Source organism: Mercenaria mercenaria, chromosome 1 (genome assembly GCF_021730395.1).
Source record: "Mercenaria mercenaria strain notata chromosome 1, MADL_Memer_1, whole genome shotgun sequence".
NCBI lineage: Eukaryota > Metazoa > Mollusca > Bivalvia > Venerida > Veneridae > Mercenaria > Mercenaria mercenaria.
The window spans coordinates 89128023-89154531 of NC_069361.1; the positions used below are offsets into that span (position 1 = coordinate 89128023).

General features: G+C 34.4%; 1 protein-coding gene across 1 annotated transcript in view; it reads right to left on the reverse strand.

Annotated features, from left to right (window-relative positions):
* Positions 1–1430: 1430 nt before the first annotated feature.
* LOC123531139 (alpha-mannosidase 2-like) overlaps positions 1431–26509 on the reverse strand; it is a 44312-nt gene continuing 19233 nt past the window's right edge. Inside the window, exon 2 of the mRNA XM_045311924.2 lies at positions 1431–8861. Coding sequence (XP_045167859.2) covers positions 5573–8803 — 3231 coding nt within the window. The 5' untranslated portion in view covers positions 8804–8861 and the 3' untranslated portion in view covers positions 1431–5572. The remainder of the gene's footprint in view (positions 8862–26509) is intronic.

Sequence of the window (26509 nt, forward strand, 5' to 3'; positions counted from 1 at the left end):
ATCAATAATTCATTATGAACAGCTATCACAACCAAATATGATGTATGTCAACTGTCAGCATTAAGAGTCAGCAGATTTTTCACTATACCTGTGAAGTATTGATTTAAGTGAGAGAGATATCTCTACAGCAAGGCAATGTCAATGAGAAGTTGTCATCTATCTCTGTACAGTTGTAGGTTTCCTCCACCCTCTCCCGAGTCACCCACCTGTTGCAGATATCCTTTGCAGGGATATTTAAGCAACAGCGACGTCAAGACTATAAATGGTTTAAATCATTACCCGGAAAATGCCTATGGTCAATCAAACTTCATAGCAGGATTTTTAAAGGTAATCAGATGGCCGCTGACAATGTTGCAGCGTACTTTCGATAGAAAATCACATACCTAGTATGAACAAGTAATTATGGGGGGCAGATGTCTTTTTTATGCCCCCGTCGAAGAAGGAGGGGTATATTGTTTTGCAGATGTCGGTCAGTCGGTCGGTCAGTATGTAGACCAATCCATTTCCGGATGATAACTCGAGAACGCCTGGGCCTAGGATCATGAAAGTTTATAGGGAGGTTGATCATGACCAGCAGATGACCCCTATTGATTTTGAGGTCAGTAGGTCAAAGTCACAGTGACCTGGAACAGTTAAATGGTTTCCGGATGATAACTCAAGAATGCTTGGGCCTAGGATCATGAAAGTTGATAGGGAGGTTGATCATGACCAGCAGATGACCCCTATTGATTTTGAAGTCAGTATGTTAAAGGTCAAGGTCACAGTGACCCGTAACAGTTTAACGATTTCCAGATGATGACTTAAGAACGCTTGGGCCTAGGATCGGGAGGTTGGTCATAACCAGCAGATGACCCCTATTGATTTTGAGGTCTGAAGGTCAAAGGTCAAGGTCACAGTTATCCGGAACAGATAAATGGTTTCTGGATGGTAACTTGAGAACACTTGGGTCTAGGATCACGAAACTTACTAGGGAGGTTGATTGTGACCAGCAGATGACCCCTATAGAATTTTAGGTCAATAGGTCAAAGGTCAAGGTCACATTGACGCAAAACAGTAGAACTTTTGTGTACAGTGACCAAGTATTTCTGTTCCTTGTGCAATTACTGAATGCATCAGGGGTGGAGGAGGGGGGGGGGCATTTTGTGTTCTACGAGCTCTTGTTAAAATGGCTCTTGTGAGAATAAGTTGATACTGATATGAAGTGCAGACTGACTGACAAATCTGAGCTGAAATTAAAATGTAAAAGGCATTAAACCTGATTAGTCAAACTGATGAATGAATAGCAATGGGGTGTTCAAAAATATTTCCAAAGGATATTTCACAATGTGACCAAACATAGCAAGGTCAAAGTTCTTGAATCATATTGTACTGGGTAAGAAAGTATGTAACAAGTTGAAAAAAAACAACAAAAAACAAATGACAAAATAGTATCAAATTTGTGGTTTATTTATTTCAATAGTACATATATTCACTCACAAAAAGTAGCTTTTTGTACAAAACATTTCAAACTTAATTATAAATGTACAGCAAATCAAATACTGTAAAATCATTAATTTCGTTGGGAATGTATTTTCGTGGTTTTGATCAAAACGGCAATTTTGTGGGGATATGAGTTCGTCGATTTTAACTTTTTAACATAAAATGAATGGGAATTTTACTTCTTCGTTGGGATTATATTTTGTGGATTGACTGAACCACGAAATCCATGAAAATTAGTCCCCCACGAATATAAATGATTTCACAGTACACACATACAATATAACTACCACCATACTGGTGAACGGCATTCTTCTTTCCTCGTTCATACATAAATACTGAAAACTGTGCTTTAATAGTGATTTAATTCCCAAAATTCTTGCGTATGAAATTTTGACTAGTTGAATGTAGGTCTGAAATATGAAGGTTATTCCTTTTGAATGACAGTTGGACTAAATCCGTTACATCGGCTAGATTTTTAAAGTGCTGGTAACTTTATTCCAGGGCAGTACAAAAGTTCCAGGAAAAGATATCAGTTTTAGTAGGCAAGAGTAACTAAGTTTGTTATGTATATTCATACAGCAACAAGTGTTTTTCTTTTAAATAAAAGATTTGATTAAATTTTACTGCCAGTTACTTAGCATTGGTTCCCATTGTAATTTTGACATGCTACTGGAAGCAGACATAACTTAATTTTAAAGGAATTCTGAACCTCTTTATGCTTTTTCAAAAGAAATCAAATTTTGTACTGTGTCCATGCAAAAAGTGATCACACCATGTATATAGCCTGTTATATTAACTGCATCTATATTCTTCCTGTTGGACTATCTCGTACTTGAGGTTCATGAATATTTGAAATCTGTAAGAATCTAATTAGGTTTGTCTTCAACATACTCTTCAAAATAATGAAAACTTCACATATAGGGAAGAGTTTCTAATTACATTTCAAACATACTTTAAAAGCACTAGTGTTCACAGATCTACAAATGAAAAATAGAACATGTGGAATCTTAAATATGTTGTATTCAAGTGAGAGGAAAATGTTCACCTCAGATGTTGAATATCAATAAAATACAACTTGAACTCTTTCTGAAACCTTGGTCTGCCTTTTTGTATAATAAAGACCACTGCAGCCATAGAAAATTTTCTCTCACCTTCAGGTATAAATTAATAAGCATTTAATTTTTCTGTTGCCAAATGTAAAATCTGCAACACAACCGACAAACAACAAAGAATGGAATGATCAACACAAGGAATTGCATCATATGCAAAACGGCAAATAAGTAACATATGATCTGTAGGTAAATACAACATTCAACATGAGATAAATATGATCCTTAGAGTACCAAGTGCAATATAAACAAGTGAGTGGACAATCCTAACAAAAAACAGACGTGGAAGCTAAAACTGTTTACTCCAAAAACATCAAATCCATAAGAATGTCACAAATACTTCTCCATTTCTCCCCAAAATGACAAAAAATACACCAGAAATATTAAAATGTGTACCAGAAATGTCAAAATGTCACAAAATCTTATTTCCAAGGTGACAAAGTTTACAGATTCCTAGACAAAAATTTACATAATATGATCTGCTTTCACATGCTCTGATCTGAACTTGGATTTGACAGCACTACATCACAGTACAGTTGCTTCATATGGAGAAAAAATATCAAGCTTGGATCCAAACATTTTTTATAGGGGATGATGGGCCCCCTTCCCCAATGAAAGCCTCACTGGCAAAGCTTTAGGTGGGGGACATATCCCTTGAAAATTTGAGAAACACAGTTATGAAATGATGGCCTATAGTGCATTTCTGCATCTAAATTGGTAGTACCCAAATACTGTAACCCTAGAAACATTTGGGAAAACTGTATTTTGTGTTTTTATTACAACAGGCATTTAGCGGCTATAAAGCTTCGCGGCATACATCGTACACGAAATAGGTGAAAATTGAGTAGCTTTAGAACAAAACAAACAGTCGCAGGCAAAATTACAGGTACCTTCAGCACGTAAGGTAAGACTGCTTACAAACTGGGCAAATAACTGGTCACTTATCATCAACCATGCTTTATGATCATGAACAAAATTCACGTTCCACAATACACAATTAGCAATCGTAAACTACTAAATATATCGTGGAGAAGCTTTGCAGCCGACAACCAATGAAAACTTCTTACTTTCACATTTTCACAGTAGCTGGTTATTTCGCGACTACAAAAATTCGCGGAAACACACTGACAGCGAAAGTCGCCAACTTAAAGAGCGCAATACCATTTCTAGGTTTACAATAACATTAATCTGAACACTGAACAGGCTGAGGCATATAATAACCTCTCAGCAGACATCATTTCAGTTAAACCGTTGTTTCTCAACCTCTAAGGTAGGTACGGGGGAGGGTACCCACTCCTATAATGGGTCAGGAAATATTTGAATAATAGGTAAGAAATGGTGACCTCTGATTTGAAATGGTGACCTCTGGTGTGAAATGGTGACATCTGGTGCATTTTTGGGTCTGCAACTGGGGGGAGGTTAGCACACTGAACAATCACAATATCATTGTCAACAATGTGTTTCAAATCAGGACAATAAACCTGCCATATTGGGCCTGTAATATGTAATACATATATACATATAATGTGTATTATTATGTACAATGCACTTTAATTACAACCTACACACTATACATATACACAGAGAGAAATAACTTAATATCATGAATAAAAAGTCTATATTGTACACTATTACAGGACGGACAAGAATTAGCGAAAGTTTCTATGCACCAATGGTTCTACCAATACTATAAAATACTATTTCTGCCTCAAGCAATTTATTTTTATGCATAAGTCCCTTTTTATCTACAGATAAGTAGAACGTCGCCAACGACTTTAGCAGTTCAAGTTCCTTTGATGTATACTAGCCGCTTAGATTTAAATCAAAACACTGACCATCTCGTATATTTAAAATTTAACTGGATATATGATATGAAGAATAAAAATATGTTTAATAAACTGTAAAATTATTCAGCATTTATAACAGCATCAGGACTTTTTATGCAAAACACTCCAACAGATAAGAGTAATTCCTAATGGACTTATATTTGTTTTGAAATGGTCACATCTGTCAAGTAAATGTAACAATTCAATCTAGAAAATATGAAGTTTACAGAGCACTCATGTTAACTGGTACCTAACCCATTCAACACAAAAAACAGCAATTTCAGGCGAGTAAAAACACCGCACATACAGGGCTTCAGCACATACAGGGCTTCACACTAAGGGAATGCCATGCTCTTTCATTTTATATATGTTAAAAATCATTGTAAATTAACAAGCAGAATAGTTGTTTATATAATTACATTCTTACACGTTTTTTCTGAAGAAACCAACAAACAAATAATATAAAATACATACACAGTATGTTTTTCATGCTGTCTTGAAATATGTGTAATCCTACTATACTGCTGTATGTGCAACATATACAGTGCAAAGTCAATGTGTTGTAGGAAGTATAAAGTAAACTAATTAACATACATAATAAAATCTATAAGAAGATCCTATGGAAGCACGGAGTGCATTGTGTTGCAACCAAGTAACAGCAGACTCGATTTAACCCTTAGCCTGCTGGTGGCAGATGATTCTGCCTTTGCGACCAGTGCAGACCAAGATCAGCCTGCACATCCGTGCAGTCTGATCATGGTCTGCACTGTTCGCTATTCAGTCAGTAAATTTTCAGTGAAAACACCTTTAAATAATAAGTGGTACTGTCCAAGTTGAAAGATGGACCAGTCCATTATAGAAACATAGCAGGGTAAGGGTTAAAAGAATCTGTTCATGAGAGGCAACAAAATATGTAACATCCTTCTCGCCTCCTAGCACTGGCTTAAGCAGAATTCTATCCTACTAAAACTGACTGGACTCCATGACTCTCAAAGGACCAGAAAAAATAACAATGCAGAGTCCAAGTACAAAATACTAGGTAAGTTCTAGAAAAAGAAGACAATCTAAAATATCAGGTAAACTTAAATATTAAAAAAGTATGAACAAGCCTGAAAATTGAGATCACAGTGTAATAATTGTTTTATATGTTCTTAAGTGCTATGATAAATCAAGAAGAAATGACATCATCTCCATTGTGGGAATTGCAAGTTCTTTCTCCAAGAGTACATTACTCTTTCTGTGTAGATGTGTAAGAGTTGTTTCCCTTACACTTGAGATGGAAATATTTGGTAGTAATGATGATAAAGTTGGATTTGTGCTGGTTATTGAACACTGTAGTCCGGCTGTAGGGAAATTACAGTCAAACTTTTTACGATGAATGATTAAACTGGAACCACTATAGACTAGGTCTGACGTAACTAAATTTTTCAAACTCACAACAGACACATCACATGGAATTGACTGACTCTTTGGATGGATTTTCGGCAGAAACACATCATTCCTCACAGTTGTGAATAATGTCTGGACTGGTTGCTGCAAGCACTCATTTATAACACTACTTACTAAAGAAGGAAATGCAATGTGATAATTGTTCACAGGAACGGCAGAACTTTTGTGTTCAAACTGAAGAATGAAATTACTTATGGTTGGTCTGTTGTCAAACACACCTTCACCAAGTCCTCGATTATCATCACTCAAAACTTTACGATCTAACATCACCTCTATGGATCCTTGGTGCAGTGAGGCCGCTCCATGACTCTGCTTAGAATGCAAAGTTACTCTCTTAACACTGTCCTCCAACACCACCATTGTGGTAATTGGATAATAATTTGTTTCTATTCTACGATTGAAATTTGTTTTTCTTCCAATCAGTTGGTAACCATTTTGGTCAGTATAGAATGAACCATCACTGTTTTTCACATCACTGTTAATTCTCATAATAACTTCATTGTCAGACATGACCTTGGAACGCATGTCAATTTTGTTTTCAACATGTAAACCTTGTCCTTGTGTACTAGGTGTGTCAAAAACAGTTATGGAATGGTACAAATTTTTATATACAACTTGAATTTGTTCCATAAATAGTCCCTTAATTACTCTGATGTTCGGAACTATTTCTTCTAATATACCTACAGCTTCTCCTGATGGATAAAAAATGTACGCTCCACTTCCTTCAGAAGAATAGCTCATAAAGTCTAATTCCACTTCATTATATATTCCAACTGTCTTGTCATAAACTTTATTTAACATACCCTTTCTATCAAAATTAGCTTTAATGAACTCATTTTCTATGTAGCTGTTTTTATGTACTTTTCTATAATTTTTAAGCTTAAATTTCATATTTTCCTGATTTTGAACAGGTTCCAAATTAAATGTCTCCACAGTTGACCAATATCCGTACACATTTCTATCTACTTTGTATAAGGTATACGTCTCCAGTCCGAATGCAGGAATTTCTAATTGAAACACTATTTCAAACTGTGTCTGGTGAATGTTTGTTGTTGATGTGAAAACTGGATTTATTTGAAATGGAATGTAAATATGTTGGGAATTTTTTATTTCAATGTTAAAACTATCTACTATTAATGTGACCATTTCTGTTCGCTCTTGAGCAAGTGGGTTAAAATAGATCAGTTTGGTTCCACGTTTTGTTACTGTCACGGTATATCTCCTCAGTGGACTGTGTGCGTCCGTACGGAATTTCTCAGGACTTAAGATCACTGGGTCATCATGTTCACAGTCTGTAAGAAGGTTTTGAGCTGTGATACTAATCACATTTTGTGAAAGATTAAAAGCTTTTAACAATTTGTTCTCATAGTCTTCAACAACATGCGGCTTTGCTGTTCCTGTTATTGCATCGTGGTGCAAAAACAGTCCCAAATTTCTACGCACTTCCTGTAACTGACTAGCCACATCGTGATGCCGTTCAAAGTCTATTCCATATTTCTTACACTGTGAATATGCTAATGTGCTTAAAATGTCAGCTGCTCGCAAGTTATCCTCAATGTCACGTGATAATTGTTTATGAAATGGTCTTGTGGAAAAATATCCTGTCCAGTATTCCGAATTTTGGTCAGAATATGGAAAGAAGTCCCCTTTCAACACTGGAAAACTGTCATATATACCTTTGGATTTCCTGAACTCCTCATCTCTTAACAATCTGAAGTAGTCTTTTAATGTACCAAATTGAATAGACATATTCCAGTTCTGGTTATTGATGTAGTCCATTACTTTTTTATAGTTATGATAATGAGTGTCCCATTCTAGTGACGTATCAAACCTAAAATCATCTCCGACTGGGACTAATACTGTATTGTATTTATATAATCCTGCCTTCATTTTATACTGTTCATACAAATATTTTGCTTGAGTTGCAATATTTTGTTTGGTTATTTCTCTCCCAGTTGGTTGTTCTTTCAGAGATTTAGGTTTACCATAATCATACATTGCACAAATTTGTTTGTCTGGACCACAAGTGTATTGCATTCCATAGTAAACATATGGCATTATATGACAAAGAATATCACTTGAACCGCTAAAATCCCAGTTTTGTCGCCAGTTGAATTCTAAAGCTTTCTGAGAAGCAAGTGTTGCCTTAATTGCTTGATGCACTCTTTGAATCACCATGTTTTCCATACCAGCTTGTTTCCATAGATACGGCATGGTTCCGGAATGTCCAAACGGATCAATCGCCCAACTATTGACTGGTTTTGTATGCAGATTTTCCGACACCCACTGATGACCTTCCATCAGCTGATCAATTACAGAAGGGTAGTGAGTTGATGCCTCATCGGACATAACCCACCCGCCTAGCGCTATCTCGAGTTGACCTCTCTGAATCAAACGTCTCACCTGATGCTTAACGTCATCATCCAACTCATTCCACCACATAGACAAAAACACTGTCTCTGCCCATACAAACGTCATATCCTTATATGTATTTAACTTTTTAACCATATTATTTAGTATCCCTTTGACATGATTAACATAATATTCTTCAATAGTTTGTAGCCAACCAGCATCTACGTGTGAGTGAGGAAGAATTATTACATTTATTTTTTCTGCTACTCCTTTGATATTTGGATGTTGCAATTTATACTGGTTATTTTTGTAAATTTTGTAGTTAGTCTGTTCAGGAAGGTTCTGTGTAAAAATTGTTGAAGTGTCCAATTGTTTCACATCTACATTTTCCATGCACTGAGGATTTTGCAAGGCTGGAGTCCACTGGTTTGAATCAAAGTCATAATCGATAGAGAGAGCCCTGCGATGCCGTGTGGCAGGATGTCCCCTAGGCACGTGCATCACACCTGGACTGTACAGGAGCAACAGGAACACGAGCGTGAGACTTGCAGCAGACGACAACATCATTAGTCTCTGCTGAAACTTCATCCTGGTACAATGTTGCTATGGGTTACAATTCTCTTCAACATCTTGGTCGCCCCATTATCTGAAAGGACATGAAAAAGACAAAATAATGTTATATTCTTGAAAGGAATTTCATTAATAATTTGTTTATCATAGCTTGAGAAAAGTGTCAAAGAGAATATTGTCCTGGGAGTAATGCCAGATTAAAATCAAGCCAACATCGCAATTTTAAGATTATTTTTAAAGGTAAGACAAGAACATTTTTTCCTTATTAATATTTTATCTTTTACACGATATTTACCTGTCTGCAAAAATCCCTTAATTTCATTGTTACTCCCATTGAAAAATAGTAATTTCCATTAAATAACAGATTTGAATCTACTGAATGTACCAGTTGTTTTTATAGTCTTGAAATGGAATCTGTCAATAAGGATTGCAGCCTATCAGTGAAATGGTCCTTTTATCTCTGGGATTATTTATTTACCTAGTGATCATTATATAGGAGATGTTTTGCCCCCAGAGGGGAGGCCAGTAATCAGGTTAATTGCACAGATCATCCCAGAAAACAATGTAATTAATTACATCTACTAATGAATAATGATTACAGTGTAATGCACTCCTTCACTCTGTTCAAATATGCAACCCAGTACATCTTTTTCATTTCTATAGAACTGTAAACAACACGACTATAGCAGCAAATAGTTGTATAATATTTTAATGGAATTAATGCATTATTAACATTTGCAGTGGTGTCATTTATGCTTGATCCTGATACATGATCCAGACACAAAAAAAGTTAATACAATTGGCTAAAAGAAATAGTAACTCTAGAAACATTCTGACATTAAAATGAAAAAAATGAAGGTAATGGGAATTTAAGTAATGCCATTTTTATGATGATTGAGCGAATTTAAGCAGAAGGCTGGTTAAAATATTTCAAGTAATAACTTTTACAGAACTGCTGCTTCGTAAGTCTCAACTATACGTTGTGCATCAAATACAATTTTTATTATTCTACTAAAATATAAACATGTAGCAAACATTCCCACTTGTTTTCCATACATATACATTCCTCAAAGTTCTGGAGAATGAAAAATGTACAGCACAAATTACCTGTCTGAGTAGGTATAAACATGGTTTTCATTATAACAATACCTGGCCAGGAACTATTTGTCTATTTGTAATAATTATCCCACAGTGTTGACCATTAATAATGATGAATGACCATCTCTGACACTAATAGGAAAATAGCCTTAATGAAAACAGTTTGTGGGATACATCAACAATACTTGTAGCATTGCTGATGTTTCTCCAACAATATTCTGTACATGGTCTTGTGCCAGCTCATTTTTATACAAAAATAGGTGTTTTTCTGTCTTATAAAACTGTTTTTCATTTATATAATCATGACCAATGTAGGGATAACGCATGTTTTTTCGTGTTATAACATCTGCAGAATCTCGAGGGATTGGTTGGTGGCCGAGCCCGGTAGATCAGATCTGACCATTTTTGGGTTTCCTGTAGTTCTATTAATACAGCACAGATATACAGGTGTGTTTCAAAATTTTTGAGAATATACAAAATGTTGCAAAAGGTTTTGCCACCACTTATACATTTGAGAATAAAATTGTATATCTTAAATCAATCTTTCATGATGTAATGCACAAAGTGTAAACAGTAAGATATAGGACATGAAATCCTCAATAATTATTTATGACTTATCTCGTATATCATAGTGCAGACATGCATTGAAACTAAAAATACCACTTGACGATTTTATCTTCTGCATTAAACAATAGTTTTCCTCACAAAATTTCTCGTTTCAATTAGTCATCATTACTCCTACAGCAATATTAGCAAAACCTTAGATTTTTATGCACGTTTCATAGATTAAGCATCATTTTTCATTCTTATCTAAAACGCCTAGTTTACAAAAATATTTGCAAAAAGTTTATGTCATACTAGTTTTAAAACAGAATTTTACAGAGCACAGTAGATCTATTTTTTTTATAATGATACCTTACATCCACAAAGATCTATATTCAATGTTTAATTAATCACTGCTGCAGAAGAAATCATATTTAACATTTAATTGGTTATCAGAAATTGTAAGCAAATGAAAAAAAAATTGTTGAAATATTTTATCTAGATATGGGTTATTTTTTGTAAAAATCAGTCTAAACCAAGTATTCAATCTAAATAACTCATTAGTGTTTGAAATTATATTTCATCCAATGGCATTGCAGTATTTTTCAAATTATCGGGAAATTTATTTTGGTAAATCAACATTTACTTCTAGTCGTTTATTTACCCGGTAAGTCACATACTGTAAGCGGAGCTTAAATTTGTAAACAAAAAATACTTTCAAACACTAAACAGGTTAGTGTTAATTAGTAAGCATTTATCAAATTAAATTGGTCACATGGCTATTCCGCACCAGACCAATTTAATGTAATAAATGCTTACTAATAAACACTAACCTACACTAAACTGGCTACAAATGATTTTTATGTTTTCATTCTGTACGATGTATTAGCCACCTACACAATAAAAATAAAAAACAAGTTGTCCAAAGGTAAAAAAGTTATGGTAAAAATGTGCTTTTTTGTTACATTTTTAGTAGATTACTCCTGGAAATTTCCTTGAAATAAAAATTTCAAAAAAGTATTTCATTTAAATGTTGGAATTTATAAAATTATTATATATCAGTTATGTAATAATGTATGTACAAAAGCAAAAATTTGTCAGTAAATTTAATTTGTCATGAAATGCTTCGTTTCTTGGTTCTCTCATAATTATTGGAATACTAATTTCTAAAGGGTCATTTATTTATCCCACCTATATATTAAAAACAAGCAGGCTGACATATAACCTTATGATCCCTGAAATTGACAGAGTAAATACTGAAGTAGACAAGCTGTGTAATTTTTTTTTTTTACAAATCTGTAGATAAAAAAATCTAGGAAATGTCCTCAAACATTAGTTTAATCTGATGTATTCTAAGATGGCTCAATGTAAATGTCTCGGTGGAATAGAACATGTTTTTCCAATATTTTTACAGGAAAACATCAAATTTATTTGATTAAATAGATCAGTAAATCCCAAATGGATATAGCTAATTAGATAAGATAAATATTGAGATAGAGGGAATTATTTTTGAGGAACCAATATTGCAGGAATAAATCGTCATTTATTTGTAATTCTAAAAAATGAGCCTAACAGCAAAATATTTGAGTATACAGATGGTTTAGACCAAAATTTGATAACTCTGATGAAAAAAAATACATAAATCTTAATTTAAAGCACTTTTTCCCTCAGTTTAATTTAATTACAGGATGCCGAAAGAGCATTATCTAATGCTGCAGTATGTTTATCCAGACTGGTTCTGAATTTCAAAGATAACAACACTATCATTAGATTTTCTACAGATAACCAGTCTAAAGGAGTTAGATTTTAACACAGTACATCTGTGGTATGAAAGACAGATGAAAAACATAAAACATTTAGCAATATCTCTGAAATTCATCTCTGATTTGAAATATTCTTGGAGCATAATTCCTGGGATTTATCTCCGAATAACCTGATTCTTTGGAAGATTGCAATTAAATCGAATTTATCATTTTGTTAACTTTGTGTTAAGCCATTAAAATGACAGAATATAAACTGTTAACATGACAGAAAAGAACATAACTCTTCCAAAGCTTCTTCACCATACTGCCACTTTTTTTTGCATGAATTATTTCTAGATAAATGTCATTAAATCAATTTCATACTTGAAAGTTTGAGAAATCATACTGATAAATATACAACATTCCAAAGCAAAATTAGAGAAATAAATATTTACAAATTCTAAAAGAATTTGATTCATCAAACAGTTCCTATTTAGATGTGCTTGTTGAAGTATGGAAAAGTCTAGCATAACCACATTGCTAACTGCTTCTTTTTTCTTTGAAATAGCACTTTTTCATATAACATGTTTACAAGTCATAATCAGATTGCTTGTCTACCAGAATTAATTCTAATGTTTTTGTTACTTTTTAGCTTTTTAGTTTACTTTGTTAAATTTTTTAAAATATACTAATTTACATTAGAATGAAGAAAAATCACACCCCTCTCAAAATAGATCAGTATGAAAGTGTAGACTATCTCAAACATTACTTGTCCAACTAAAACAATTATGATGATAGACTGAAATCAAGTCTACTCAATAAAATATATGCCTGTCTAATTAAACATCCTAACAATGGTTCAATACAAAAACCCAACAAATAGATACTTATATTTTGTTCATTCATAATTTAGATCAACTTGATGAAATGCCTTTACAGGCGACTACCATAATACAAATTGTTCCTGTGTGTGTGTTTTTTTGCAGTAATTACATATTATGTCAGAACAAATTAGCAATATCACATGTTTTAGGCTTATCAGTAAATGCTTGCAGGATATATCCTCATTTTCCAGATATCCTATTATTATATTAAATACTTTCCTGTCTGCTGAATTAAGTAAATGTGTTAGATTATCTGATATACATCATTCATTTCAGGCTAGAATTTTGTTACTAAAAGGTTTTTAAGAGCTTGAAATTTTACGTATGTATTTAGCAAGGTGGAATCACAGAAGCCCGGGCTTCAACTTTTATTTGACCAACACATTTTTTATTTAAAAAAAAAAGTATTTCAAATGTCAACAAACTGCAGGAAAATCAATTGTAAAATCATTGGGACCAAGCCCTGGTCCCCTAGTTGCAATAGCTTTAACATCAAACCTTGGAGCTTAGCACCTCTGTTGTGCACAGCAAATTTAATTTAGCACAGTTTTGAATGATTTCATGCAATCAGAGTATTAGAGGGAATCAAAAACATAAAATGCAATAAAACTGTCTAGTCTAGATAATTGAACATTGGAATCAATTCCAAAATTATGTCTAAAAAATTAGAAATAAGGAAATATACAGAAGCTAATTGAGTTTCTGTTTTGAAGCCATAAAATTATTTTTGTATCTCATTTGTGTGGAATACTCTAAACAATATCATTAAGATTCTTTGTTCAAAGCCTGGACATTCAAAGTTTTTGTGATGATCATCTCCCATCTCAAAAAGAAACAAAGGAAACAATAGTTGAGAATGTGAACATGTCATTGAAATAACCAAAAGTTCTTGGCACAAGGAACACAAAGGTTAAAAGTTTTAGCAAAGTTAGGAAGATAACAAAGGAAGGAAGTTCTGTAGATACAATCTCATTTAGCAGCAGGTTATCATACAGCTGATCAAATTTTTTGTATATAAGAAAATAATATCTCCCTAGAAATGGCTGTTGAATGTTTTGTCTGACAGACAGAAATAAACCAATCAGCTCACAGAGATCTCACGATCAGTCATTGGCACCAAGAACTAAATATTTTCCTGCCATGTTTACATACAATTTATGTTTTTGGAGACCATAAGGCCCAGTCTTTTATTTCCTGTTGAGAGAGACAATACTTCTGATGTTAGATCATATTAACCTTAGAACTAAGATGTACTATTTTGATTAGATTTTGTTTTATATCAAACTACAATAAAGATAAATATATTCACCTGCTAAGTAGAACCATACCATAGAGCATTTGATGAGCATAACTACTTAGAGATCTAGCATTGATACCCTTCATGTCTATCAGGATTTATTTGTTTTGGATGTCCAAGAATGTTGCTTTTAGCCACTCATTTATACACTAGGATCAGGTGTATTGCTTTCCCCATATCATAATGTTCCTGCCAAAAATAATAGCAAGAACCTGGAGTGTAGTTAGAACTCTAACCACTGGACTTGGCCACCTTTCAGTTGTGAAAGAAGTGCGTTTAATATTATGTTAATATATTTTGAAAAATACAGCTCTGCTGACTGCCTCAAGTTCTATAATGTTACTGAAAGCAAAGCCTGGGAAAATGATTTGAATACAAGTCTAATATCTACCTGGCTGTTGAACACATATTTTGTAACTGACCGATGGCAATAAATGTATTCAAAGACACCACTGAGCAAAGAATGAGATTTTTAAGATATTATACCAGCAGAATTTGGTACTATAAGCCACCACTCACTCTCAGTACTCTATAATAAAGTTGAGCAAGTATGAAAGGAATAAACTAAGAACAAACATTACACACTCAGACATTGTGCAAGTGGGGACATCACACACACTGGCATTGTGCAAAAGGGGACATTACTAACAAGTGAGGACATCACACACTCAAACAGGTAGCAAGTGGGGATTTTACTCACTAAGACAATTGGCAAGTGGGAACATTACACACACAGACAGCTGACAGGAAGGGACTTCAAACTGATAATAAATGTCTACATAAGATGCATTTTAAACAGACAGGTGTTTGGACCTCGGACAGAAGTATTGACAAAATAAAGTTGAATGGCTCTGCAACAACATTTCCTCTTGTCTGGGAAGAAGACTAGACAAATGAGTTTCCTGCAAAATCTGGCATGGTTCTGGTCAAAGTTGATAACTTCTGATATAAAAACCATCAGTTTTTTTTTCAGACTGATTAAAAGATTTGTTCAATATCATTTGGCACTTTTTCTGCTATAACTGAACAAGAAAGCTAGGAAGAAATATTTGTACCAGGAAACTAAGTTATTAGGCCTATCAGTAAAAATGGCCTCAAAGTTAACATTATATCAGTATAAATCCTCCAGGAATAATGATAAGTGATTCCACTGCCTTCAAGTTTGACAGTAATATGCAAGGGAATAATGCAAACTCTCCTCCTTGGAATGAAAATACATCTATTGCTGAAGTGGTAATGACATCAAGACAAATGTTCTTGGTTTTACTGAACCGTGAAATATACCATCCATCAAACCTTCTTATCATGTCTTATTGTTTTAAAGAAATTCTCTGTCTTGGAAGCACTCCTGTCTTGGTGCACAGTAAACTGTGAGTTTTCAACAAACTTTATACTTATATATTAACATAAATCTTGTGTTGTGTATTTACAATGACTGCACCTAGAACTGCTGCATGACATTTGTCAACATCTGGGTTTACATAGGCTTCCCCTTGTCAACATAAAATCTACTATAGACAGCTTTCAGGTGCATAAGAATTAACTATATCTAAAATATACAGCTAGACACAAATTATACAGCTATAGTCTCCAGTGTATCCAGCTAGACTCATAGTCTTAGAAACAATCATGAAACTATCTCTAAAATATCTAGCTAGACACAAAGAATACAGCTATAGTCTCCAAGGTATCCAGCTAGACTCACAGTCTTAGAAACAATCATGTAACTATCTCTAAAATATCTAGCTAGACACAAAGTATACAGCTATAGTCTCCAAGGTATCCAGCTAGACTCACAGTCTTAGAAACAATCATGTAACTATCTCTAAAATATCTAGCTAGACACAAAGTATACAGCCACAGTCTCCAAGGTATCCAGCTAGATTCACAGTCTTAGAAACAATCATGTAACTAATATCTCTAAAACATCTAGCTAGACACAAAGTATACAGCTACAGTCTCCAAGGTATCCAGCTTTAAGAGTTAACAGTCATCGATACAAATATATAACTATCTCTAATATACCATGCATATACCCTTCTAGTTTCTTGACAGTTCATTCAATTTTGGCATCCTATCGAGAGCATTTCACTCCAGGTCTTTAAAAATTCATGAAAGCTTTTACTCTTTGGTGAGTATTCATGAATTTTGTACAAACATGGCAAGAAACCTCACATTTCAAGTACATGATATCAGAACACTTTACAAATGTGATATACAACCAGATTTTCTGGAGAAATAGTGCCAACTGATATAATCCCATTGTACTGTTTGAGGGGCAATGGAATGAAAATGGAAATATTTTAATCTAATTACATTCCTTTAACAGATGTGACGCTCTACAATTTGTTTTTACTACAGATTGCTTATTAAAATATTAGGTCTTCCCATACTAGAAGGTTTACAGTCATTTCTGTACAGTTTATGTATGTTACATGCTGGTTTGTCAAAATTTTCACAGTTTAAGCCAATCAGGAAGTGTTTTTTTTGAATGACAGCAGTGGAAATTTAAATGTGATATATTCATATATAATTTGAAAATTAATCAGCCAAAAAAAAAAAAAAACAACGATGAATGAATCATTTGTGAGCTTCTGCTATCATGATTAATTTAAATACCCAAAGGTGTCATAAAAACAAGTTTGCTGAAATCTCACTACATCCTATTTTTATGACACATAATTTGACTACATAAACATATTTTAATATTCTATATGATGACTTTCCCCTTTTTTTTGCAATAATATAATATACTGTCAATTGAATATAATACTGACCATAAAGTTTCACATTATCAATATTTGAATACCCAAGACTATAAATTTCTAGAGACTAAAAGTTCTATAATGATGATGAATAGAGAACATTAAATAATTAAACAATTTGTTAATTGCCATCAATGGAATTAATTGGCTTGTTGCTGTGTGATTGGGTATATCAGATTGTTTATAATATGCTGATACATGATGAAACTCAATAAAAATTGATTTGTTTACAATTCAAGGCAACATAAATTCAAAATAAAATTAGGATTGTCATATGGATACACCATATAATATTTAGTCCATAAAATTTAATACTGTAATATAGTCTCCAGTCTGTCTGTACATAATAAATTGTAATTCAAGTTCCTGTATTATTATATCAAAAAAATAGATAATGACTTGTTATACATGATTTTCATAAAAGTTGAACACCTGATAACCATTTCAAAACCTGTACAATAAGCCTTGTGTTTTGTAATTCAGTAAAAACTCAGTTCTTTGTGCACATTTATGACAATAAAATCAAATTATGTTTGAAGTAAGATTTTAACAGTCATTGGAGAATTTTAAAATAACAGATATTTTTAACAGAACATTTCAAGCTGTTCTTTCATTTATTCTTTCATAATCATTTTATACACAGCTAAAATATAGTGTATGGTATGCTGCTTTGCTGTTTTCTTGAATTCGTATTTCATGATAAGAACATTTTAAGAACACTTAAAATATTAATGAATTATTCTAATGAACAGGTTCATGAACTGTTCATGAAAAAAAGCTCATAAACTGTTCATGAACAGGTTCATTAACTGTTTCAGAATGCTGCTGCCATTTGTTGATGTGTTATACAGGCACTGAACCAAAACCAAACCAATGCTGTTTTGTGTCGGCTAGTGCTTTGACAACACAGAATTTTGATCTGAATCTTTGGGCGAAAATGTATATCCTTATTAAATATGGGTGATAAGGATATGAAACTACTCAGATATAATATTAGTACCCTTATGAAAAACCTTCCCTATTGTCAGTGTGTGGTCAGTTTATGTCCAGTGTGTTTCCAGTCAATAATACTTTAAAATCCATTTACTTGCCAGCCTATTTCCAGAGCTGACAATAAACTGTAAAATTTAACTTCCAGTCTGCTGTCAGTTTATATACAGTTTGTTGTCAGTGATGTTTGTAATGACGTTTTAACAAAATTTCATTGATTTTTCATATAAAACTACTTGAAAGAGCTAAATTATATAGAGGTATCTGGAAATAAACACTGACAACAATCTGGCAACAAACTGGTATGCAATGTCAATCTGGCAACACACTGGATACACAACTGACAACAAGCGGCTTTTTGGACTTTCCAGTCTGTTGTCCTTGTATTGTCAGTGCACAGCCAGTCAACTGGAAATATTTTTCTGACAACACACTGGCATATTGCCAGTGTGTTGTCATTGTATTGTCAGTGTATAGTCAGTCACAACATGCCAGGCTCTCTTACATGGACAAGAGAAACACTTTAGCAAACTGGAATCATTATTTAAAGTTTTAACTAAATTCCTTTATGCAGTACAAAGTTATGAGCACTTATACATTAGTGTTTTTTTGTTTTGGGTTTTAACGCCGTTTTTCAACAGTATTTCAGTCATGTAACAGCGGGTATACATTAGTGTGGCAGATGGACTAGTTTTGTTTGTTTGTTTTGGGTTTAATGCTGTTTTTCAACAGTATTTCAGTCATGTAACAGGGGGCAGTTAACCTAACCAGTGTTCCTGAATTCTGTACCAGTATAAACCTGTTCTCTGTAAGTAACTGCCAACTTCCCCACATGAATCAGAGGTGGATGACTAATGATTTCAGACACAATGTCATTTATCAAATAGTCACGGAGAACATAAGCCCCGTCCTAAGATCGAACTCGCGACCCCATGATCCGTAGATCGACGCTCTACCTACTGAGCTAAAGATGGACTAGTATCCCAATATATCGCTTACTACTCAGTGTTACTAATTTTTTTTATTTCCCCCTAGGAAAATTGTCTTTATTACCATTGTATTGTCATAGCATTGTCAGTGTATGGGAAGTTTGTTTCCAGTTTAGTGTCAGTATGTATTTTTTTCTATTTATTCTTATTAATGTTTAATATGAATTTAAATGTGACTTAAAACCTTCATTTGCTTGTGACTCAATTTTAATACAAATTCAGATTTGCAATATTTCAGTTATCAATAATATAATATTGAAACCAAAGGAAATTTGACAAAGATTATGGTAAATCTGCAAGTTTAATTTTAAAGGGTAGCGAAAATACATGACTTTTAAAAATATCTGTTAGCAAAAATACTTGTTGCGGATAGAATCTGTGTTACAATGAAAACAAGTAACTGTAAAATGATGAAAAAGTACCTTTACAATGTGCCCATCAGTGCTGGAAAACTAATGAAAACTGAAAATAGTTTTGGAGGGAAAAATGCAACACTTGGCCATTTTGATAAGGTGTCTTGTAATATTTGTTTTGCTGTGAAAATTGCTAAGATGGGTATATTGCCAGTGTGTAGCCAGTACATTGTCAGAATCTGCTCTGAGTAAATTTATATCCAATGTACTGTCAGACAGACAGCCAATCCATACAATATTGTCACTTATGTAATTTTTATGCCCCCGAAGGGAGGCATATAGTTTTTGAACCGTCTGTCTGTCTGTCGGTCTGTCCGCAATTTTCGTGTCCGGTCCATATCTTTGTCATCGATGGATGGATTTTCAAATAACTTGGCATGAATGTGTACCACAGTAAGACGACGTGCAGTGCGACAGACCCAGGTCCATAGCTCAAAGGTCAAGGTCACACTTAGACGTTAAAGGATAGTGCATTGATGGGCGTGTCCGGTCAATATCTTTGTCATCGATGGATGGATTTTCAATAACTTGGTATGAATGTGTACCACAGTAAGACGACGTGCAGTGCGCAAGACCCAGGTCCGTAGCTCAAAGGTCAAGGTCACACTTAGACGTTAAAGAATAGTGCATTGATGGGCGTGTCCGGTCCATATCTTTGTCATCGATGGATGGATTTTCAAATAACTTGGCATGAATGTGTACCACAGTAAGACGACGTGCAGTGCGCAAGACCCAGGTCCGTAGCTTAAAGGTCAAGGTCACACTTAGACGTTAAAGGATAGTGCATTGATGGGCGTGTCCGGTCCATATCTTTGTCATCGATGGATGGATTTTCAAATAACTTGGCATGAATTTGTACCACAGTAAGACGACATGTCACACGCAAGACCCAGGTCCATAGCTCAAAGGTCAAGGTCACACTTAGACGTTAAAGATCATTTTTCATGATAGTGCATTGATGGGCATGTCCGGTCAATATCTTTGTCATTCATGCATGGATTTTAAAATAACTATGCATGAATGTGTGACACAGTAAGACGATGTGTCGCGCGCAAGACCCAGCTCCGTAGGTCAAAGGTCCTAAACTCTAACATCAGCCATAACTATTCATTCAAAGTGCCATCGGGGGCATGTGTCATCCTACGGAGACAGCTCTTGTTATCTCGATTATTCAAAGAATAGAAGTTATTGGACATGCCCCTATGTTTTCTTCTTCTTTTTTGTTTTTTTACAAAATTATAGATTGAAACTAATTACACACTTGTTCAATGTCATGACCTGACATGTACTAAGCAGGTCCCATAACTATACTTTTTTCCAAAATTAAGCCCCTTTTTCCACATAGCATTTTTTGCTTAAGTTTTTGTATGCAAGCTGGTAACTCAGTACTCATTCAATTCGATTATAGAAATTATGTTTTTTATTTCCAGTTTCTTGCCATTTTCCTGCCAGATTTCTTCCAGACACTGGAAACAAGCTGACAATATTGTCAGTGTGTTTACATGCTGATTGTTATGAGCCAGTTTATTGTCATATAGTATGCAGATTATTCCCAGAAACTGGAAATAATATGGAAATAGTGTCCATATTATTTTCAGCTAAACTTTTTTTCTTGGAAGTTTGTTCCCATATAGGAGTCAGATTATTTCCAGTTACCTTTTTTTTTTTGACAGACTGTTGCCAGATCATTGACAGTTACCTTGCAGCTTAATGCCAGCTTGTTTCCATATTTCATTTTCGTAAGGGTATACAAAGATCCAAAAGACAATGAAGAGAATGAAATGGGTACATGTGATCCATAAACAGAGAGACAAATTTTGGGAATGGATTTGCAAAAAAGTCCCAATGTATTTTATACCCATATAAAACATTAAAAAATAGCATTTAATTCTTACCAACTTTAATGATGCTTAGCTTAAATTAATTATGTTAAATTTAGTGAAAATCATTTTTTTATGTTTAAATTACTAAGATGCTGAGCAGTTGGGCATTGATAATGGTTAGTGGTTAGATGTCTATAGCATTTGTAAAAAAAATATATAGTTGAAATTATGAAGTGGTTCTGTTGCAAATTATGAGGTGTAGCAGAGTTTATTAAGTTTAGCTGTACCATATGGATGTTTTATTTAAGAGCAGACTTGCATTTCACTTAATGAAAATCAACCTCGCTTTTACTTCTAGGTGTGTAACTAAATGAAAATCTAGAATATATCATACTGAGCTAACTTGATGTGACCAAATTTTATGAAACAAAGAACAGTTTTAATGTTATATAAAAATTCATCTTCCTTAAAAGCAAACAGTGCCTATTATTAAACACCAGCACAGTGTCCGTTCAGGCCTCTGTAAATTTGACCTGCTAGGTAGATAGAATCGTACATCAAGTATTTATTTTCCTAATTCCTGAATAATACATGACAGGAAAAACAGCTATTTTCTCTTTATCACATATAGACCATCAATTGTGTTCTATCAGACCCAAAATACTATCAGGCCATTAACCTTTAGGCTCCCACTTCAGGGAATCAAGTATCTATAATGAACAAGAAGACCATGATGGTCCTGAATCGCTCACCTGTCCCAACATGACCCAGTTTTGAACTGAGTATGACGTCGTTTTTTTTCTATTATTTGACATAGTGACCTAGTTTCTGAGCTCATGTGACCCAGTTTTAAACCTGACCTAGATATCATAAAGATGAACATTCAGACCAACCTTCATATAGATCCCATGAAAAATATGGCCTCCAGAGAGGTCACAAGGTTTTTTCATTATTTGACCTACTGACCTAGTTATTGATGGCACGTGACCCAGTTTCAAACTTGACCTAGATATCATCAAGGTGAACATTCTGACCAATTTTCATGAAGATCCATTCAAAAGTATGGCCTCTAGACAGGTCACAAGGTTTTTCTATTTTTAGACCTAATGACCTAGTTTTTGACCGCAGCTGACCCAGTTTCAAACTTGACCTAGATATCATCAAGATGAACATTCAGACCAACTTTCATACAGATCCCATGAAAAATATGGCGTCTAGAGAAGTCACAAGGTTTTTCTATTATTTGACCTACTGACCTAGTTTTTGAAGACACATGACCCAGTTTCGAACTTGACCTAGATATCATCAAGGTAAACATTCAGACCAATTTTCATGAAGATCTTGTGAAATATATGGCCTCTAGAGAGGTCACAAGGTTTTTCTATTTTTAGACCTACTGACCTAGTTTTTAACCACAGTTGACCCAGTTTCGAACCTGGCCTAGATATCATCAAGATGAACATTTAGACCAATCTTCATACATATCCCATGAAAAATATGGCCTCTAGAGAGGTCACAAGGTTTTTTCATTATTTGACCTACTGACCTAGTTATTGAAGGCATGTGACCCAGTTTCGAACCTGACCTAGATATCAGACCAATTTTCATGAAGATCCATTCAAAAGTATGACCTCTAGAGAGGTCACAAGGTTTTTCTATTTTTAGACCTAATGACCTAGTTTTTGATCGCAGCTGACCCAGTTTCGAATTTGACCTAGATATCATCAAGATGAACATTCAGACCAACTTTCATACAGATCCCATGAAAAATATGGCCTCTAGAGAGGTCACAAGGTTTTTCTATTATTTGACCTACTGACCTAGTTTTTGATGGCACGTGACCCAGTTTCGAAAGTGACCTAGATATCATCAACATGAACATTCTGACCAATTTTCATAAAGATCCCATGAAAAATGTGACCTCTAGAGAGGTCACAAGCAAAAGTTTACGCACGGACGGACGGACGCACGGACGGATGACGGACACTGCGCGATCACAAAAGCTCACACTGTCACTTTGTGACATGTGAGCTAAAAAACATACTATAAAATTATGGCCAACATTCTCAGTCATTCTGTTCTTAAATGTTTGTTTAATGACACTAACCTACCCAGTAGACTTTAGTGATCAGAATTTGTTCTGTCAAGTAATTAACAACTTCTGGACATGGATCAGAAGTGGAGGATCTAAGACTGCAAACACATTAAAGAAAAACCTGAATTAAGCAGCCAGCCAAGGGAGTGACATAGTCTGGTTTCTTAAGGCAGGTGGTAACACTTCATACAGGTGGCTGTTTTGGCTGGTTCAATTAATCTCTTGTCAAAATCATCGCTGACAACACTGATGGCTGCTCTTACAGGGAATGAGCTCTAACTCTGTTGTTAGGCAGTTGCAAGTCTCCCCGGGGTTTGTGTTACATAAGTGTTCTAACCAGATCTTTTTCTGACTCATCTTGCCCACACTTGGAGAATTAGATACCACCAACTGTGAAACATGATTTTTTTATTTTCAATAATTTATCAAACACATTTTGGGAATCACTTAGAACTTCACTTCAAAACAGGAAATTTCCACAGGGAATTGCAGTAAAGAGCTATTTACATTATACGCATCTATTTCATCTCAGTTTTAACAAAAATTTAAAGTTATTAAATCACACTCACAGTCTCCACTTTCAGGAAAGAGTCTAAAAATATTTTGCTGGGAAAAATCTTAAAATGTCCCATAGTGCCACAAACAGCTAAGGCTGTCATCATTCTGACTGTCAAATTGTTCATTTTTATGCTGTTGTTGTTGTTTTTTATAAAAGACAATATATATCTTTTAAAGGAAAGTAGGGTGTAGAAATACTTATTTTCTATGGGAAGTTCTAGAAAATAGCTATTGTGAAGCTTTAATAATTATGTTTGATATCAATAGTGTTTTTGGCTGATTCTTTATCACAGAATATGGAATTGCATGCATTAAAAATACACATGTTGAGACTCTGCTAGGCCTTGTTTAGTAATACGAACAAGAGGCTCAAATGGGCCTAAGTTGCTGACCTGAATACAGTCTTAACAATCTGACTTTGCTTCTAGCTAGGTTTGGTGAAAACCCTTTCAGCTGTTCATTAAAACAAAAGTTATTTAAAGTTTTTCTTGTATTTTGCTGTAACGCATCAAAAACTCATAAACATCACAAGAAATCATTCAAAGGTATTTCTATTTTAACTCTAGTAGCCCCTAAAAGTGCCAAAGTGCCCCCATTTGAACAAATGATGATATTACAGACCAAGTTTGATGAAGATCCATCAAGCGTTAAAGGCATTTCTATTTTCAACTCTACTGGCCCATAAAAGGTGCCAAGCGCCCTCCCAATTGAACAAATTTTGGAGAGGACCTTATAATGATGCTACAGACCAAGTTTGATGAAGATCCATTGAGCAGTTCATAAGAAGAAATCATTAAAAGCCATATTTTTATTTTAGACCTAGTGGCCCCTACAACGGGCTGACTGCCCCATTTTGGGCAAATTTGAGAGAGGACTTTATAATGATGCTACAAACCATGTTTGATGAAGACCAATCCAGTGGTTCATGGGACGGTATCGTTTAAAGGTATTCCTAATTTTAGCTCTAGCGGCCCCTAAAAGAGGGCAAGTAACCCAATCTGAACAAAATTGGGAGAGGACCTTAAAATGATGCTACAGACCAAGTTTGATGAAGATCCATCAAGATGTTCAAGACAAGAAGTCTTTAAAAGATATTTCTATTTTTAGCTGTAGTGGCCCCAAAAAGGGGCCAAGTGCCCCCATTTGAATAGATTTAGGAGAGGACCTTCTAATGGTGCTACAGACCAAGTTTGATGAAGATCCATCAATCAGTTCATGAGAAGAAGTTGTTTAAAAGGTATTTTTAATTTTATCTCTAGCAGCCCTTTAAAGGGGCCAAGTGTCCCTATTTGAACAAATTTCGGACAGGTCCTTATAATGATGCTACAGACCAAGTTTGATGAAGATCCATCAAGCAGTTCATGAGAAGAAGTTCTTTAAAGTTTTTTTTTCTATTTTTAGCTCTGGTTGGCCCTCAAAGTGAACCATTTGAACAAACTTGATAAAGGTCCATGCCAGGATGCTACTGACCAAATTTGGTGTAATTCTGATCAGTAGTTTCAGAGGAGAAGATGTTGAAGTAAATATATTGACGCGGGATGCAGGACGATGAACGCCCCTGCGAAATGCAGTTCTTGAAATCATGAACACTTCAAACCATTAAAGAACTGTTCATGAACTAACCTTCAACAGTTCTTGATTTGTGTTTATGACTTTTTGGACATGAACTGTCCTTTAAAAGTGTCCATTAACTACTAAAGAATCACACAGAGTTCTTGATTTGTCCATGATAAAAGGTTAAAGGAACAATCATGATGTTATTTTCTTGAATCTTTCATGCACTACTCATGACAGGTAGTTCATGAACTAATGAAGAATCATGTTCATGAACAGTTCACTGCTAGTTCGTGAATATAAAATGGCACAATAAAAACATATAGCAAGAAGTTCATGAACTATTCATGTTCAACAAAATATCAAGAACTATTCATGAAGTGAATAGTTCACGAACTGTTCATGTACATTAGTTCTTGAAGTCATCTTTCACTTTTCATGCACTGTTCATGAACACGGTATTTATAATGTTTCAAGAATTTGTGCCATTTTATCTTCACGAACAATTCATGAAGTGTTCATGACCTCCATTCATGAAATATGCATGCACTGTTCATGAACAGTAACGTTTCATTTCGCAGGGGCGATGAACAATGGACGCCGGACTATCACCTATACTAATAGCTCACCCTGAACAAAGTTCAGATGAGCTAAAAAGGGAAGGGACAGTTTCATCAATATCAATGAAAAATAAAAACTTTGTATTTTTTCAACATCTGTTGACATACTGTTTCTTTAAAGAATCATTACCCAACCTTGCTCACACTCCCAAACAAATCCAAAAAAAATAAAATAATTACATAGTTTCGATAAAAACAAGATGATTACTTTGTTATTCTGGAATCATAGACAGAATTTAACCTTAAGAAACTATAAAACATATATAATCAAATATACAGATTCACATCTAGAATAACAACAAGGCCGTTCATTCTTGTCTGGACATTTCCGCCTCAGTCTAGACAATTGAATA